Source organism: Candoia aspera, chromosome 1 (genome assembly GCF_035149785.1).
Source record: "Candoia aspera isolate rCanAsp1 chromosome 1, rCanAsp1.hap2, whole genome shotgun sequence".
NCBI lineage: Eukaryota > Metazoa > Chordata > Lepidosauria > Squamata > Boidae > Candoia > Candoia aspera.
In genome coordinates this window covers 324,391,654-324,409,174 of record NC_086153.1, presented here as the reverse complement: position 1 = coordinate 324,409,174, position 17,521 = coordinate 324,391,654, and the positions used below count along the sequence as shown (strand labels likewise).

Sequence of the window (17,521 nt, the reverse complement as noted above, 5' to 3'; positions counted from 1 at the left end):
CTTTTGTTTTACCAGCAGGTGAAGGCTCTGGCTAGCTTTGTCTGATCTGCCCGTTATGACCTTTCCTGATTTAGAAGGCACTGACTATAGTGACTCACGAACATCTTGTTTCCTTTTTAGACGACTGCAGTATGCTCTACCCAGGGCTACCCTTGAGGAAAACTCAGAAACTACACCCACCTGCTTACCAGGACTAACTGGTACAGCAGAGTGACATATGTATTGCAAGAGGCTGCACTGGTTGCCACTTTGCTTTCAGGCAAAATTCAAGGTGTTGATTATCACCTACAAAGTCCTTTATGGCTCAGGCCCTTGTTACCTTCAAAACGATCAGTTCCAGGTAGAAGCTACCTGCCTAATACATGCAGGCTGAGACAGGTCCTGATCCCCTAGGAAGAAAGGAGAAGTGTGACCTTTTGGGTCACAGTCATCTGCTCAAGAGCAGCTTGCCTCCAAAAGAAAGGATGCCCCGAATCTGCTATCATTCAAAAAGGCAGTTAAGACCTCATTTATTTAATGAATATTTGCATGTCATTCTTTGGTCTCAGTGGCCCTATCATACATACACACCCAATGAAGGTGAGACTAAGGGAAAATTTAGAGCAGCCTCCTCCAGAAGGTCATGCTAGAGAATACATATCCTGGACTCAAATCGTACAGAATTGAAAGCTGCATGCCTATCATGAAAGACTCCGTGTAACACTCCATATGTCCCCATGGTGTCTCCAACAAAGTCCATGATGGGAAGCAGTTCTGGAAATACAGGACTGGGATTACAGAGCAAAAGGACTGGTGGGGGTTGAGTGTTTTTGTAGTCATGAAGTGCAACATCTAGTTTTGGAATTGTAGTTTTCTAGCCGTTTATACTTTTTGAAATAGTAATGTGGAAAAATACAAAATATTCATGTTGAACTGTAATTTATGCTCACATAAGGATGGCTATGAACCATGAACCTTATACATGATCTTAAACACACATACGCACTGAATCTACAGTACTAATCAAAATTACAAGGTAGTAAAGATGCATACATTTGATGTTTGTTCACATTAACTAGGATCAGCATTTAAGTGCAACGTTTTGAAACACAATATCTGAAAATACCAACATAAACAAGTCTTTGTCTTATAGTCACTCATATGACACATGATTTTGTATCATGTTGGGCTGTACCTCTTAAAACATGTTTGGGACAGGAGTCTTCCAGTATCCTTGGAAACATAATAAAATATGCCCAACAGTCCATCTTAACAAGTGTGTCTTTTTCTTTTCAACTGCAGGAAAAGCAATATGCACACTGGATGGCAGCTTGTCGGCTAGCGTCCAAGGGTAAAACCATGGCTGACAGTTCATACAATTTGGAAGTCCAGAACATCTTGTCTTTTCTGAAAATGCAGCATCTGAACCCAGATCCACAGATAATCACTGAGCAGATCACAACAGACATTAATCCTGAATGCTTGGTTTCCCCAAGATACCTGAAGAAGTATAAAAACAAGCAGGTACTTATTTGTAGTTATATTTTACTGAGCCTTTTATTCAAAAAGTGAATGTGCAGGTGTGCAGAGGTCTTGGGGATGAACAGAGGAGAACAGGTTCAAGTGTAATGCAGATAAAGCAAGGTATGGGGATCCAGCTGTTATTGAAAAGAATTTGCACTCGCCTTGAAGGTCCAGGTCTTTCACCCATGAGTCTTTCTGGACTTACTGTTGACTGTGGAAATGCAAGATGGCTGCAGTAGCCGAGGGTGCCTTTTGCCAGGCTTTGTATTTCAGTTAGGCACTGCTGACCCATCCTGAAGTTATGCATACCCTAGTTACCTTCTGACTATTATAATGTGATCTGGTTGTGTTACCTTTGGACATGACTGGAAATCTTCATTTACTATAGAATGTGGCCTCTTCCATTTTTGCTGGAACATAATCATATTATTCTGTACTAGCTACACTGGCTATCGGTGCATTTCGGGGCCCAAGTGAAAGTGTTGGTTTTGGTCTTTAAATTTTGGCACCAATTTTTTTTAAGGATCTGTGAATCCATTAGTACTTTAAGATTACCTTCTGGAGTCATGCTTATTGATTAATTGTTGAGTATTCCAGAACTGAACCATACCCCAGGGGATTTCTCCATCTCAGGACACTTCTAAGGGGACTTCAAAAACAAATTTGTTATTGGTTTCTCTTGGTAGAAACTGATTTCTGGCCTTTGCTTTTATACACTTGAAACTTTAATTTTGGTTGGCTTTAAAAAATAAAGATGCCTTTTTAATTTCTGAAACTGCTTTGTATTGTTTTCATATGGTAAATCCTTTGAAAAGATCATGGTCTTAATAAATGGCCAGTAAATATATTAAAAGAATGAAATAAATGCTGTGTTTACAACCATCATACGATGGTAACCTTTGATTATTTCCTTGTTGTTTTAGAATTACGATTATAAACCTGTTGGTTTAGGAATGCTTTTTGAGTTACTGTGAATCCAAGCACCATTTACACTGATAACCCTACTGTGGTGTAAATGGAATCAAGTCAGGGGTAGAGGGCCACCTTGGGGCCCTGGTTGCACCTTCAGTCTTTTTTTTTCTTTTTTTAAAGCCACCTTCGGGTCATGGTCTGGTACAGGGCTGGCATATACCCATAGAGCAATTTAAGTATTTGCCTAGGTTAGCATGAGGAGTTGGGATAGAGTGACAGGTGAAAGCAGGCCTTAGGGAATGCAGTGGCCAGCTTTGGTGACTAGAGTGATCATTAGATGGTAGCAAGAAGATGCAAGCAATTTTAACTCTTTCCTGCCCTCTAGCAGTCACCTGGATTTTTGCAATCCAAATCTATTGTTCCCAGAACTGAAGCAACTTGCTGGTACTGCTCTACCACTAAGAGACTGTCCCAAGCTGCCACTGCTTCAGTTTTTAACCTGAGGGTGGCCTGTATGTGCAAGCCATAGGAACCAGAGCAGGTCTGCTCCCTTGAATACAGTTAAAGTAGCTCTTTAACTGATAAGTAATGTTGGGATGGGCAGGCTCACCTTGGAAGTTTGCCTGGGGGCTTGGAGAGTTTTACTTATACCCTATATATAAAAAATATTGCTGAACTGCTTAATACATATCCTAGTAACATTAGAATCAAGATAATTACTTTGGCTAAATTTTCAGTCTTACAGAGTCATAGAATGGATTAGAAGATATCTTGGAGATAATCTGTTCCAACCCTTTCCCAGCACAGGAATCCACTTTTTTACAGACAGCCATCCAGCCTCTGTTTAAAGGCCCCAGCAAAGGAGAGCCCACCATCTCCTTACACAGTCTATCCATTGTTGAACAGCTCCTGCTGTTAGGAAATACTTCCTGATGTTCAACCAAAATCTACTTCCTTGTAGTTTAAACCCATTATTTTTCATCTTTTCTTCTGGAACAATTCTGCCCTGTTCTACATGACAGCCCTTCTTTTTTGGTACAAGCTGATTCATGTAACAATTCTGTGTACAAGACAGTCCTTCCAGGTTCTTTAACATGAAGTACAAAGTTGTCCTTTGTTAGGTGACTTTCCTGCTCTGTTTGAAATAGCCATATCTGTTCCAGGTGGTGAGAATTATACACAATTGGTAAAGATCAAACCATTTTTGGAAAAGAATTAATGAAAAGTAGTTGATATATTACTCAATGAAAAATCAATGAAAAAAGGCAATATAATAGATTGTGATTTTTTTTCCTTTTTTCCAAATACAGATTTGTTGATGAAATCTTAAGGAATCTTTCTTCCCCAGCATCTTTCCTACTTGTGAAATAACTCATTGTGAGCACCCTTGCTTGTATCATGGCTCAGTAGCAGAATGTCCAGAATGCCAGTGTCCTCCATTACATTGTTGTTGTTTATTCGTTCAGTCACCTCCGACTCTTCGTGACTTCATGGACCAGCCCACGCCAGAGCTTCCTGTCAGTCGCCACCACCCCCAGCTCCCCCAAGGTCAAGTCCGTCACCTTTAGAATATCATCCATCCATCTTGCCCTTGGTCGGCCCCTCTTCCTTTTGCCTTCCACTTTCCCTAGCATCAGCATCTTCTCCAGGGTGTCCTGTCTTCTCATTATGCGGCCAAAGTACTTCAGTTTTGCCTTTAATATCATTCCCTCAAGTGAGCAGTCTGGCTTTATTTCCTGGAGTATGGACTGGTTTGATCTTCTTGCAATCCAAGGCACTCTCAGAATTTTCCTTCAACACCACAGTTCCAAAGCATCTATCTTCCTTCTCTCAACCTTCCTTATGGTCCAGCTCTCGCAGCCATATGTTACTACGGGGAACACCATTGCTTTAACTATGCGGACCTTTGTTGTCAGTGTGATGTCTCTGCTCTTATGTTATTGAGGTTTGTCATTGCTCTCCCCCCAAGAATTAAACGTCTTCTGATTTCCTGGCTGCAGTCAGCGTCTGCAGTAATCTTTGCACCTAGAAATACAAGGTCTGTTACTGCCGCTACATTTTCTCCCTCTATTTGTCAGTTATCAATCAAGCTGGTTGCCATAATCTTGGGGGGGGTTTTTAGGTTTAACTGCAGCCCAACTTTTGCACTTTCCATTGCATTAATACCATTAAATGCCAAAATCTTGTGAGGTTCCAGTCTTATCCTGAGAGTACACAAACACGTTCACCCATGAGATTTGGCAATCCTGAAAGAGATTTGGAGGGGGTTGGGGCAGGAACTTCTAAGGCCTGAAGAGGTTGTATCAAATGTAGACTTTGATCTTGGATCAATTATTTGAAGCATAAAGTGAATAGTTCTCCTTGGGGTTTTTCTCCCAGACGTCTTATGACCTAATTCACTGACTTGCTGAATGAGGTTATTTTAACAACAGTTACACATGTTTTATTTATGGCATGAAATTCTCATGTCCGTATATAATACTTGCATGTTAAAAAATAAATGCAACCATCTGGCTAAAAATAAAAATGTAATTAATAATATTTATTTGCTAATGTTTGTTACACAATAGGTTCAAAATTTAAAACAAAACCTAGTTGGAATGAATGGGCTGGATTTAGTTCAGCTCAGTTCATAATAACCTCCTGAAAATAACCATGTTGTCTTGGATAAATATTGTAAACTTTTTTTTTTTTTTTTAGTAAGCATTCCATTTCTACCAATGTCTGTAGTCAAAATGGTTTTACTGATTTTTGTAGTGTGTTCCCTGCAAGAACCAATCCAATTCACACACAAAGGTATGTGCTCAGTGCTGCGGCAATTGCCTGTGTGTGTGTGTTTAATATGAAGTGTTTATCTACCTCCTTTAAGAAAAATTAGTGAAAGTTTTAAGACTTGATAACAAATTAATAATAAAACTTAAATAAACATCTGCATATTATTCTGTAAAATACAAAACAATGATAAGTAAAACAGAGTGGATCTAAGTTTAACTAAAAAGTATAGGAAACAGTACATCTTGATGGCATCTCTTCTGAAGACCTATAATGGTGACCCTGATGCACATCTATTAGGAGTGAGTTCCTCAGTTGTGCAGCCATAGCCAAAAAAACAGCACTCTCTTCTACTGACCTCCCTGACTAGTCACTGGTGGGTTTGTGAGCAGGAGTTCAGCAGCTGCCTTTAGACTGCATGCAGTCTGGTTTCAGGAAAGATGGCCATTCAAATACATTGGTCCTCAACTCTTTAAGGAAGTGGTGGGGCATCTTTGGCTTATGAGTTTAGTTGGACCCATCTGTACCTCAGGGCCTCAGGCAAGATCCCCTTCCCCCCAGCAAAACCTTAGCCTCTTTTCAGAATCCCCCTCCTGCCATCATCAGTCGTAGCAGGAAAGTTCTCTGCCACTTCATCTGGTGGATGCTTTTTTTCAGTATGTGTTAAAGCATGAATAATTAAGACCAGTGCATCTCCTTCTGAGTTCTCGAGCTGCATGTTCAGCCTGTGCAAAATAAGTGCACTGCATGCATGATCTAACTGTTCAGCTCCCAGTACTTCAGTATCCTCACTGTATATCAGTTCAAGTTCCCAAACTCTTTTTGGAGGCAGCCCCATCCAGGTAGAGAGAACATTATGGTAATTAATTACCCCTGAAAGTAATTAATGCAACATGTATATGGTTATGGTGCAACTTCTTGGTACTTTGTGAATGTTACTCATGACAGTTAATGTTCCTTTCCTCAGCTTCATAGTAAAGCATCATGTAAAATAGATTGCTTAGCATGTATAAAGTTATTGCTATAGACTTTTAAAATACATGTTATCCTTAGCTGAAGCTCTCTAGTCAGTTTCACTGCTTTTGACTTACCTGGAACAACTGAACATAGGATGTTGGGATGGTGTAAGAGGAAAATCTGTTTTATTTAATTTTCTTTTATTTTCTTAATTGACTTTTTTTGGGCATACAGTTCTCCATCTGCCTTTCCCCCATGCTATTTTTTTCTTTCCAACTTAGAAATTTTGACATTCCTGTTATAAAAGGAATAGTTGCATTTTAATTATTTTTTAAGGAAGTATATAGTATCTTTGGAAATCTAAGCAATTCATACTTTGATCAGAGTAGGATATAGTAACCAAAAACATAGATGCATATTATACAAGATGGATATAGCCTTTGGGAAGAGCAGCTGAATGTGTTTCAATGAGATCTGTAGAAACAAGTGTTAATTGCAAAGGGGATTTACTGTTTATCCTTGTAATGCAATGTAAGTGCCCACTCAATCTCTGAATGATGGCATTGGGGCTGCCATCCTGAAAAGGGGATCTCTTCCTGGCACAGCTTCCTGGCAGCCAAGTATCTCTTTTTATATAACTCTCATTTACTCTCAGAGAGAGCTATTGTACCCTCTGCAGCGTGAGAGGGGATTCATTTAACAAAATTATAATCTTCAAAGCCCAGCAGAATTGGTCATATAAGAAGACACAGACTATTAAAAAAAAATTTTTTTTTTAAAGCCATTCAGTTATACGAAGCAGGTGGTGCATTAAGAACTAATTGTGTCAGTGTCAGTAATATCTGGGGAAAAAATCCATGAGTAATTCTAACAAAGCCAAGGATTGTTGAAGGAAGGATTCAAGGGAGATAGCGGTCCCTTTAATTTTTTTTAAAATGTCAGCACTTTTTTCTACGGGTTTGTGTTCATGTCATTTTTCTTGATCCCAGGAATCTGGGAGGTTGTGCTGAGGCAGTATTATTCCCACACGTTCCCGTGGCATGGGGGCAGTGTGATGGAATGAAGGAAATTCCGCCTTTGTGGAATTTGTAGAATGCAGGGAACATACAGAAGCAAGAGAAGATGTTGCTGTTTCCAGACTAGCAGTCCCTTGATGTAAAAACGTAAAGACCAGTAAAGGAGCAGCTTTTCGGTGTGTGTGCTCTGGCCTGTTCTGAGACAAGAAACTTCTGTATTGTTTCTACTACAATTTAGGCACCGTTTGGGCCATTTTAGTGTTTTCCATTCTGATTGAGAAGAGCTTAGACCCTAATATTATTTCTTTGGCTGGAGTTGCTGCCAAGCACTGAACCTGAGAAATCATGTGTCTTTCTAAGAGAGATACCAGAGATCTCCCTATATAACTTCTGGCAGAAAAATGTACAGGTTGCTGATCTTGTCCTGTGCCAAATTGAAACAGATCTTTTATATTACAGAGAGGTACAATTGTTTAAAAATTGTATGTGTCGGTTCCATGCACAGACTTGTGTACATTCCCCACCTCTGACCAGCCATAGCAGAATACATGTAGCAATTCCAGTACAAGTAGTCCTCATTTAGCAACCACAGTTGAGACTGGCAACTTTGTCATTAAATGAGAAGTCACTGTCAGGGCCAGCCAAAGAACAGCAGCGAGTCGGTGTGATCCAAACTTCAGTTCTTTATTAGCTCTAAGCATACAGACAGAATCTTGCCAGACTAAAGCTACTCTAACTAACCCAAGCACAAATACCCTGAGAGACTCTAGGGCGGGGCGACCCTGAACCTCTTAGGTTTCCCACAAACACCCTCCGGACTGTGAATCCTCTTATCTCTCTGGAATGCGCACCCCTCTTCCTGAGAACTAGCGGCAGCTCCAGAATCCACCACAGTCACTAAGTGAAACTGTGACTGTGCTTATGATCTTACTTCAGCTTTCCTTTGCTTTACAGACCTGCAGAGGTCATAAATGCGAGGATTGGTCATAAAGTTACTTTTTCATCACTGTCATAACTGTAGTCACTAAATGAAGCAGTCGCTAAACAAGAACTACCTGTATAAGTCATTGTATTTTAGAATTAATTTTAGAATTATCATGGGGAAATGAAAGTTCTACTTGTAATGTTCATCTTAGTGGCTCAGTTCCCACACATGCAATTCTTTCTGCATAGTTGAAACATCCAGCTGATCAGCATACTTTATGTGGTGAGTGCCACTGCATTTGATGCTCCTTTCTCTGCAGTTACTTGCCTTCTGCTGAAGATAAATCCAATTCAGCTGTCACTTGCATCAGGAGAAAAACTGGAACAGAGGCCCCATTTTCATTTGACTTTGGAGAAGTTGCTCTCTCTGAAGATAGTAATTTTTTAGAAATACGCAACACACCAAACACATGGTTTGGAGTGAAATTAATTTCCATATGATTTTGCATATAGATTGCATAATTTGGTAGGGTGTAAAGCCACAATTAATAGTAAATATTAATAAGAGACTTTTGGAACCTTAATTACCAGCTGTTTCATTATGGCATATGCTTGCATCTTCTTGAATCTGTGAGATGTATTAAAATGTTATTCTAAGCTACTTACCTTTACAGACTGTTTCATTATATTTTAGTATTTCCATTACTTTGTAAATAACAAATATAATGATTCTTATATAAATATAGGTTATAACACAATTGTTTGCATTTAATTTCTTTCTGATTTCCCACTGTCAGTCCATTTTGGGATTATTGACCATAAAAAAGTATGTCCTCCTCTTTGCAACCCCCTCCCTATAACTCTGTGTTATTCCCCGCTTCCTCTTTTTTGGGTATAGTGCCATCACTCTACTTGGTGCTTTATATAACTGTTATCAGGCCCCTGTACCCCAGTGCTACAAAACTTACAGTGTCTTTCCTGCCACAGACTCATATGGCTACTCTCTGGAAATGCTAAGTGGTTGCACTTTGATTTTGAAATATTTTTAATCTGAATTTTTGTTTATCCAGGGATGTTTGTTATATTAATCAGGAAATAAGCTATAGGAAAGATAATTCAACTGAAACCGATATACTTTTCTCCTAATTTGAGGGTGGTCCTTTGTATTTTTATGCTATCTTATTTTTGTATTTCCATTTGAACGATAAAGTAAACCAGGATAAGCACTACTAGATGGCTGTCTCTGAAAAGCTGAGACTTTTCCATGGGGAGAGACCCAAGTTGCTTTCACATATTCTAGGGCAGCTTCCTCCAGCTTGGTGCCATCTAGATGTTTTGGACAGCATTTCTTACCATCAAGAGCCATCAGAGTAATGCTGGCTGGAAATTCTGAGAAATGCAGTCCAAATTTTCTGGAAGTATTGAGTTAGGGAACCTGAACTGGAATTAGCATCTTGCTGTGCTTCTTTTTGCTTCCCCCCCACCTGCCCATGTTTTTCCATTTTCATATTCATTTCTGCTATTTTTTTTCCCCATGAAAGATTTGGGGATTTTTTAAAAATTGGTTTCAACTATCATTGTTGATAATTTGCACATTTTCCTTCCTTTGCTTTAATGCCATATTTCTGATTGCTTTTTTTTTCTCTGCTTCTTTTTCTTTTCTTCGCATTTGCCCTCTGCAGCCAGGCTATATAAGAGACTTGGTAAGTGACAGTAAACCTAAAATAAACAAGCATGAAGACTTTGCTGTTTTATTAATATAACCTTATAGAGATGCATATCAAGAGACAGAGTATGTCTTGAGCTCTAGATATTTTGGAGTAATATTATTCAATAATATTGTAAATAAGACTTAATAGAATTATCTGGCTTCCTTGGACCATGTCTACTAATGTTTTCTTCTGGGACAGAAGAGTGCTGTGTTTTTTGTGATGCAGCTTTTGTTTCATTGCCTCCCTGTCTCACCTTCTTTCCGCATCCTGGAATAAATTTTTCACAGAATGCATTATTAACTTACAGAAATCCTGCTGCAAGATGTGATAATGGGCATGAATTTATTAACTTCATAAAAGTGTCCTCTACCAAATAAATGAATTCTTCTCAATTCAGAGGTAGCAAAGCTCTAAATAATAACTGGTGGAGAATGGGTTTGTGGCCATCATATCCTTTTTATATAGAACATTTAGAAAAATCTGGTTGATTGATGCTGAGAACAGGATACTCAACTAGACAGAACTTTGGACTGATTGCAAAGGGCCACCGTATTTTTATATTCTAGCTGAGCAAAACAGTGAAAAAAGCACAGTTCTAGTGCAACTGTTTTAAGTCCAGAAGACCTAGACGGAGCTAACTATAACTTGCAGCCCTTTCTATTTCTGCAGCACATTGCCTGTAAGGCTTCCGTGGTTTCTTCTCTCCTTTTGTAGTTTTTAATCTAGATCTAGATCTTTTAAAGTCTTAACCTAGGTGATGGAATCAATAAGAAACAAACAAATGATCCATTTATAGGCTAATAAAATAAGAAAGAATGAAAATGAGGAAGGGAGGGAAAAATCAACGTTTTTGAGGCTAGGAATCAAACACATGCAGCCACAGTAGACTGTCCTGTGGTGACTGCACGCCCATCTACATCTTCCTTTGTGGTAGCCAGAGATGCAGATGAGGTGAGAGTTGCAGAGGAGAGAGTTAGAATAGGAAGACTTCTAATTAGAGGAGATGAAGTGAACCTTTTCCTCCTGGGTCCATTTTTGATTAGCCACTGGTTGAGTTCTTAAAGCAATGGGACTCTTAAGGGCAGGCATCAAAGAAAAAGGAAACTTCAGATTTGTCAGGACTGAAAGCCCGGTTTGGAGCAAAGCATCCAGACACAATCCCCATAATAATGTTGCTGGAAGGGAAAGCTTTTTGTCAGGTGGCATTTGCTAGAAAGCTTTTGCTATTTCTTGCGGGTGAGTGAAAACTTGTACAGTGCATTAACGTTCTTTTGAATGAATGAAGAACAGAATGAGGAGGAAGATTGGGATTTTTTTCTTCCTATGCATATCCACCAACCCATTTATCCATCTATCAGAGCAGACATTTTCCTCCATTGCATTTTGCATTTGTTGCGAGGGGGAAGGGTGTTGACCTGCTTGGCTTTTTATGGATTAGGACAGAAAGGAAAAAAAATGGAATGGACAGGAGGAAGAGTCATAGACTGTGTTTGCATATTATACATTTGCAGTGAACTTAATCGTGAGTTACCCAACGTCTAACTTTCTTGGATTGCATGATTAACCACATGTTAGATTACAATGTGACTGGCTATTTGTGATTCAGAGTATGATATGGAAAGGGAGAGGGAAGTGCAAACTGACTACAGCTGCCCAAGGTTTCTGTTTGAATTCAAACAGAATTGTGTGCATGCACAGTTATTTCTTCTGAATTCAGGTGGAGAGAAAATAATTTGTTTCCTGTTATTTTAAGTAACAAACATTCAGAAAGCCAAATTCTTGCCACGTTTGTTAAAAAGCCAAGCATTTTTTTTTTGCTTGCTGTAGGGAATGCATTATTTTTCTTTAACCTTCATGCCATTTTTTCCTAGTTCTAATCCTGCAGATAGCTGATGTTTGTAGCCCACTCTAGCATCTTTGTACATTAAGGCCAATTCTTCTTCATTAGAAGGAAGAGAAGCTGAACCGGCATAATCCCAGATAGTTCTCTGCCCCATGAAGCCTCTTCAGCCTCATCCTCCCATTCCACTTCACATGATGGATTGATGTGCAGCTGTTCCTCTGAACATTCCATTTTTTAAGGAACACAAGAGAAGCCCCAGTTTCAGGAAATGCACAGATAGAAGAAAATGTTCTCCAGTTAGTATCAAACTGACAGCAGAAGATAGAAGAGGCATTTCACAGGTTAAAGTGAGGTGGGGGAAAATTGAGTAGTACTGAATCACCTCTTCCTCCTCCCTCATTTTTGTCTCTCTCTCAGCACTGCTTCCCCTTCCCATCTCTTATAAATTGTGTCTTAAATTCAGATCAGTTGCCTCAAGTGTTTCTGTGTCATCCTTACAGATCACTGCTCGGATCTTAGAGGCCCATCAGAATGTCGCTCAGATGAGCCTTATTGAAGCCAAAATGAGGTTTATACAAGCTTGGCAGTCCCTACCAGAGTTTGGCATTACACACTTTATTGCAAGGTCTGTGGTTCCATAAATGTCCAGCCAAAAATTCCATGTGCCCAATTCTCGTGGGCAATTACGGGAGGGTGAGGCTCCTTGGGTTATGACAGCTGTCCATAAGTATTGAATTTTGCACAGCAAGTAAAGAGCGCTTTGGCCTGACAGAAAATATATTTTTTTAAAATCTTGGCTTGATGTGCTACAAAGCAGGGGATTCCTTAATACCTCTGTATGAGACTGACTGATAAGTCCTGTTATCATTAATGCAGAAGCAAGGTGGGACTATACTTGTTGGGTAGAAGCTGACTGACAGAAGGCAAGTGGGAGGCTTGCTTAAGGCTTATCCCTGTTACAGTAAGTCATGCAAGGTCATGTGAATGCACCTACAAAAGAATAGCTTCTCTGAAGACAGACAGTTCTTATTTTTGAATGTTCTGATCATTTTTGGACTTGAGTAAAACATTCCTTCTAAAATGCAAAAAATGCAGGTTCCAAGGGGGTAAGAAGGAAGAACTTATTGGAATTGCCTACAACCGGCTGATACGGATGGATGCTGGCACCAGTGATGCCATCAAGACATGGCGGTTCAGCAACATGAAACAATGGAATGTGAATTGGGAAATCAAAATGGTAAGCAAGGCCTTTTCTACAAAGCTTTCTGGGCATGCTGAAATCTTAGATATTCTGTTGACTGAAATTTTTGGTTTAGATTGTTTAAAGTACAAGACTGTATTTTCTGCCTTCAGGCTTTGGTGGTGTCTTTGCTTTTATTTCTTGGTACTGTTCATCTTTTTTTTTAAAAGCCAGAACAAACTCCTATCTGTCAGTAGCCCCTCTTCTTAATTGTGAAACTGACTGTGTTCTTTGTATCGTTATTAAGAAAGAAATGGGAAGGAGAGCGTAACATCCCAATCTTTCTAAACTCACAAAAAGAAGTGTTGTTCTAAGTAAAGAAAGACCTTCTTATGTCACATTCTTACATAACATTTTGGAGATCCAGAACTTGGTAGATGGAGGAATTCATATGACCAGCTGAAACAGCACTCGCTAACTGATGATCTGATCATTTAATCAGCTTGTGTCTTGTTGAAGGATGTAGTGTTCCCTTGGTAAGAAAGCTGAATGCTCAAATATAGAATTGCTCAAAATCCTTCCAGCTTGGTAGTCATAAGAAAAGATACAGTCATATGAATTGCCTCTCAGAGAAACCAGTCTGATCCTATATTGCGTTTGCAGTAACCTTTTATGGCTAACAGTAGGACTTTTCAGTGCCTGTGGAACCCAGCAGGCTAAGCTCAGCCATAACATAACATTATTTAGCATTTCAAGTGTTGAACGTACCATTTAATGTATCTCACTAATGTAATGTTAACAAGGTTGTACAAAAAAGGAGCCTCAAAGAAGTGGCTGAACTTAAAAGTCATTTAGTAGATTGGCAGCTGAGATAGAATTTCAAAGCAGGGATTTCATTTTGGACCACTAGATTATGCTGGCTGCAGTTTACCAGGTTTAGAAGGCTGTTACCTTCTTAATCTATATGCTTGTTTTGGTAATCAGAAACCAGTTAGGTCCCCTTCACATCCCGATCTTCCAAACCATGATTTGGACAATTAGGAACAAGTACGTTCTCTTTCCCTTCTTATGCAGCAGGTCCCTCAGAGCACAATTTGCCAAGCCATTCAAACTAAGCAGGCTTTGTTAGTGCCAATCTTCATTCATTGATTTGATTTATATACGATGGATGTGGATTAATATTAATTATAATTTCACGGTTCAAATATCATGGCAAAGGTGGTCAGTTGCACCCACCAACCCCACTCTGCTTCCTTAGGTTGTGCAAGGACAGAATGGAGTAACAGCCACGTAAGCTGCTTTGAGTATGTCGGAGGAAGTATATTTTTTTCATGTCCCAATGTGAGCTTTGTGACAGTATTGCAGGATAAAATCCTTAAAGTCTTATAAAACATTTGCTGGATTTCTTGCACTTCTAGGTAACTGTAGAATTTGCAGATGACGTCCGAGTATCTTTCATCTGCACTGAAGTCGATTGCAAAGTGGTGCATGAGTTTATCGGTGGCTACATTTTCCTGTCAACACGTGCAAAAGATCAGAACGAAAGCTTAGATGAAGAGATGTTCTACAAGCTGACTAGTGGCTGGGTGTGAGTTGGATGAGACTGCCTGTTCTACTGACATAAACTAAATGGCCATATTACTATTTAAAGCTGTATGCTGCTTAATCAAGTTAAGCTTGAAGTGTAACTTTCCTTTCTTAAGATGGAAACTTGCATTAGCAGATAAATTTTTACGTGCGCTAAATAGCACTTCCGTTAATCTGCTACGCAAAACCAAAACACAGATAATGCAATGCCTAAATTCGTGCCTCTTATCCCCTCACTCAGCAAAAAACAAGGGGCTGTTCAGGTTAATTTCTGACAAATGTAAGCTAACCAAATCAGTTTTTTAAACAAATTAAAACACTAAGCCATTTAACTATATAGATACCCAGGGCCTAATCTATATGAAGTGTATTTATCATGTTTAATGCATGTTTTATGAGGTTTTTAAACAAATATATATATATTGTAAAATTGACATCCATGTGTTCAACTTCCTTCCTATGTTTAAAGTAGAATTTTTGGTGTGCAATCCAGGAAGGGTTTTTTTTCCTTTTTTTTTTTCCTTTTGGCTGCCCTTCTTCCCCACATATTTCGGTGGGGTTTGTGCCTGGGCTCTTATGTGCATCATGGTGCTTTGTGGACTGAGTCCTGTATCCCTTACGTTTTTTCACACTACATTAGCCTTTCTCATGCGGCTGTCCTTCAGATGCCCTGTACTACATTTCCCAGAATTCCAAGTGTTCAGGTTTGGATATTGGGAGCTGAAGTCCAGGACATCTGAAAGGCACCAAGTTTTGCTCTTATGACATAATTGGAGCCTGAAGGTTTTTGTAAAACCAAGCCTGAGTGGCCTTGAAAAATACTGGCAAATTTGGTTCCAAGCGTATCCGTTTTTCCTTTTGATAATCATTTATATGTTGTGCATTTCTCTCTTTCCTGCCCTCTTTATTTTCTTAACACCATATTGTATTACAAACACCTTTAGTATTCACCAGCATAGCCACTCTTTATCTAAGATGATATGCAAAATCTTTTCATAACGATATGAAGTAAAGGTCTATGAAGTATAAGATTTTTTGTTTTATGTAACTAATGTAAAAAGAAAAACACAAATTTTATAAATGTACAGGTTTTTCTTTCTTTTAAAGCTAGCCTCACAAGCCAAAGTAGGAGGAATCGCAATAGTATCAAATATATTGGCCTTACAGTATATTTTTAACGTAAGTTAAGTTCCTGACTTTGTTATAGCTGTGCCACAAAGCCCTTAACAACAATGTACTTAGTTACCTGGAGTTTGAGGAGGGGGAGTGTCTTACTTTGAAATTAACACTAGCCGCCGGGGATTCCCCAACCCACCCAACACCAAGGGATAAACCAGTGTTGTCTTCAATAATCCAAGACATAAAGTCTATGTACAAATGCATTGTATTTTAAATAAAGGTTGAATCTTTTATTTAACATCTAGTCTTTGTTTCAATTTCTTCTTGTAATCTTCATTGAAAATTCACCAACACCCTCTTCATGTGAATTCAGCTGGTGTACTGCAGCATGTGGAATGCTAGAATCGAATGTGGCTTTATAGAGATTTTAACTTGTGCTCAGACATAGCATTCATACACTAAAGCAAGGCAGGGGTAGGAATTTGGGGCTGGGATTGGAGGGACACATGTTCTCGATAGAAAGATTCAGGAGTTTCATAAGTAGTGGGAGACTCATGCACACACTGAGACAGGTAAACTGGGGAGCGGAGGGACATTAATCTTGCTCCACGGGGAAATGGTCTGGCACAGGAATGCTAATCAGGATTACCTTTTATCCATTGTGAATACTAAGCAGCCTGGATTCAGGAAAGAAATGCTTACCTTGATCAAAATCATTTGGGAGGAAGCCCATTCTCTAGCATATTCCATCCTCACTTTCAGAAAGGAAAGTCACATAGGAGACCTTGACAAAATGCAAACTTGCCCCCCCTCCCATTCATTCCATGCCAATTCAACGCCCTCCTTTTCCTTGGGTAAAATCCTGATCCTCTCAGAAGAAGGAAAAATAAACACCTTCTGGAAACTGCAACTTCTTTCCAGTGGATCAATCAGCATTTTGTTAGGTTTTTGCATTCCAGAGAAAATCCAGGAATAAATAACAGAAGTACTGTATATATATAGAGAGAGACAGTTTCATTCATTTATTTCACAAAAAAAATAGCTTCTGGTGCATTTCCTCTTATTAAAAATCATAATTTTTAGCCATAATAAGATTTGCTAGCATTAATCGGTCATAAATGTTTCAAAGTCAATGCTAATTATATTTGGGGGAATAATTTGACCTGTGCAAGCCAGACTGTAAATGTTTAGGGCTAAACATTGTCTCTGCAGCCTTTCATTTGCAAGAGTAATGAAATCAAAGAGCCATGTTATAGAGATCAATTCTGGTGGAAGGATAATTACTAAAAGCTTCTTTCCTGTCTTGAATGGAATGTAGGTTACCAAGCAAGTATGGTCTGTCCCTTATTAATTTGGAAGTCCTGAGTAACAGTGCAACAGTAACTGAAAAATTATATGAAATTTACTTTATCTGGGGTTTTTTGCATCCTCCATTACATTCTTGCAAAAGGTCTGTCAGGAGAAACATATTACCAATTTCAGCCTGATTGGTTGTTTTATAACCATTAAATGCCAGAATTTGTTTGTGGGAAGGGAGTTGGAAAGAATAAGCTGTAACTCCTTGGTAGAGAATTGTGTGAGTAGTGTGGTTGCTGGAGGCTGTCGTCACTGCTTTTTCTGAGTGACTCTTAGCCTATAGAGGTTGCTCAGATGAGTGTGGGCGACACAATACATAGAAATCAAGTTCATGTTCAGAGTTTGATTAAAGGAACTTTAAAACTGTGTTTCTCAACCTCAGCAACTTTAAGATGTGTGGACTTCAACTCCCAGAATTAGAATTGGCTGGGGAATTCTGGGAGTTAGAGTCCACACATTTTAAAGTTGCTCAGGTTGAGAGACACTGCTCTAAAATGATGTGACAAATCAGATAACCAGCAAGAGAGGTATTGACATGAAAGACAAAGGCCCCTTTCAGATGTTGTAGAATTCTCTATGTGAAAGTACCATTTTTGAGATTATTTTGAGGTAAAAAAGCTTCATGAAAGCATATCCACCC

At 39.1% G+C, this 17,521-nt stretch overlaps 2 protein-coding genes across 4 annotated transcripts in view; one reads left to right on the top strand and one right to left on the bottom strand.

The window, feature by feature from the left end:
- Positions 1–15,823, top strand: part of FERMT2 (FERM domain containing kindlin 2) — an 87,379-nt gene extending 71,556 nt beyond the window's left edge. For 2 of the 3 annotated variants that reach the window (XM_063290536.1, XM_063290537.1), the window contains exons 12-16: positions 1,282–1,503; positions 9,767–9,787; positions 12,140–12,264; positions 12,735–12,876; positions 14,238–15,823. In XM_063290536.1, coding sequence (XP_063146606.1) covers positions 1,282–1,503; positions 9,767–9,787; positions 12,140–12,264; positions 12,735–12,876; positions 14,238–14,411 — 684 coding nt within the window. In that variant the 3' untranslated portion in view covers positions 14,412–15,823. The remainder of the gene's footprint in view (positions 1–1,281; positions 1,504–9,766; positions 9,788–12,139; positions 12,265–12,734; positions 12,877–14,237) is intronic. The other variant, XM_063290538.1, reaches the window with a different exon arrangement.
- Positions 1–17,521, bottom strand: part of PTGER2 (prostaglandin E receptor 2) — a 449,149-nt gene that overhangs the window by 177,753 nt on the left and 253,875 nt on the right. The window lies entirely within an intron of this gene.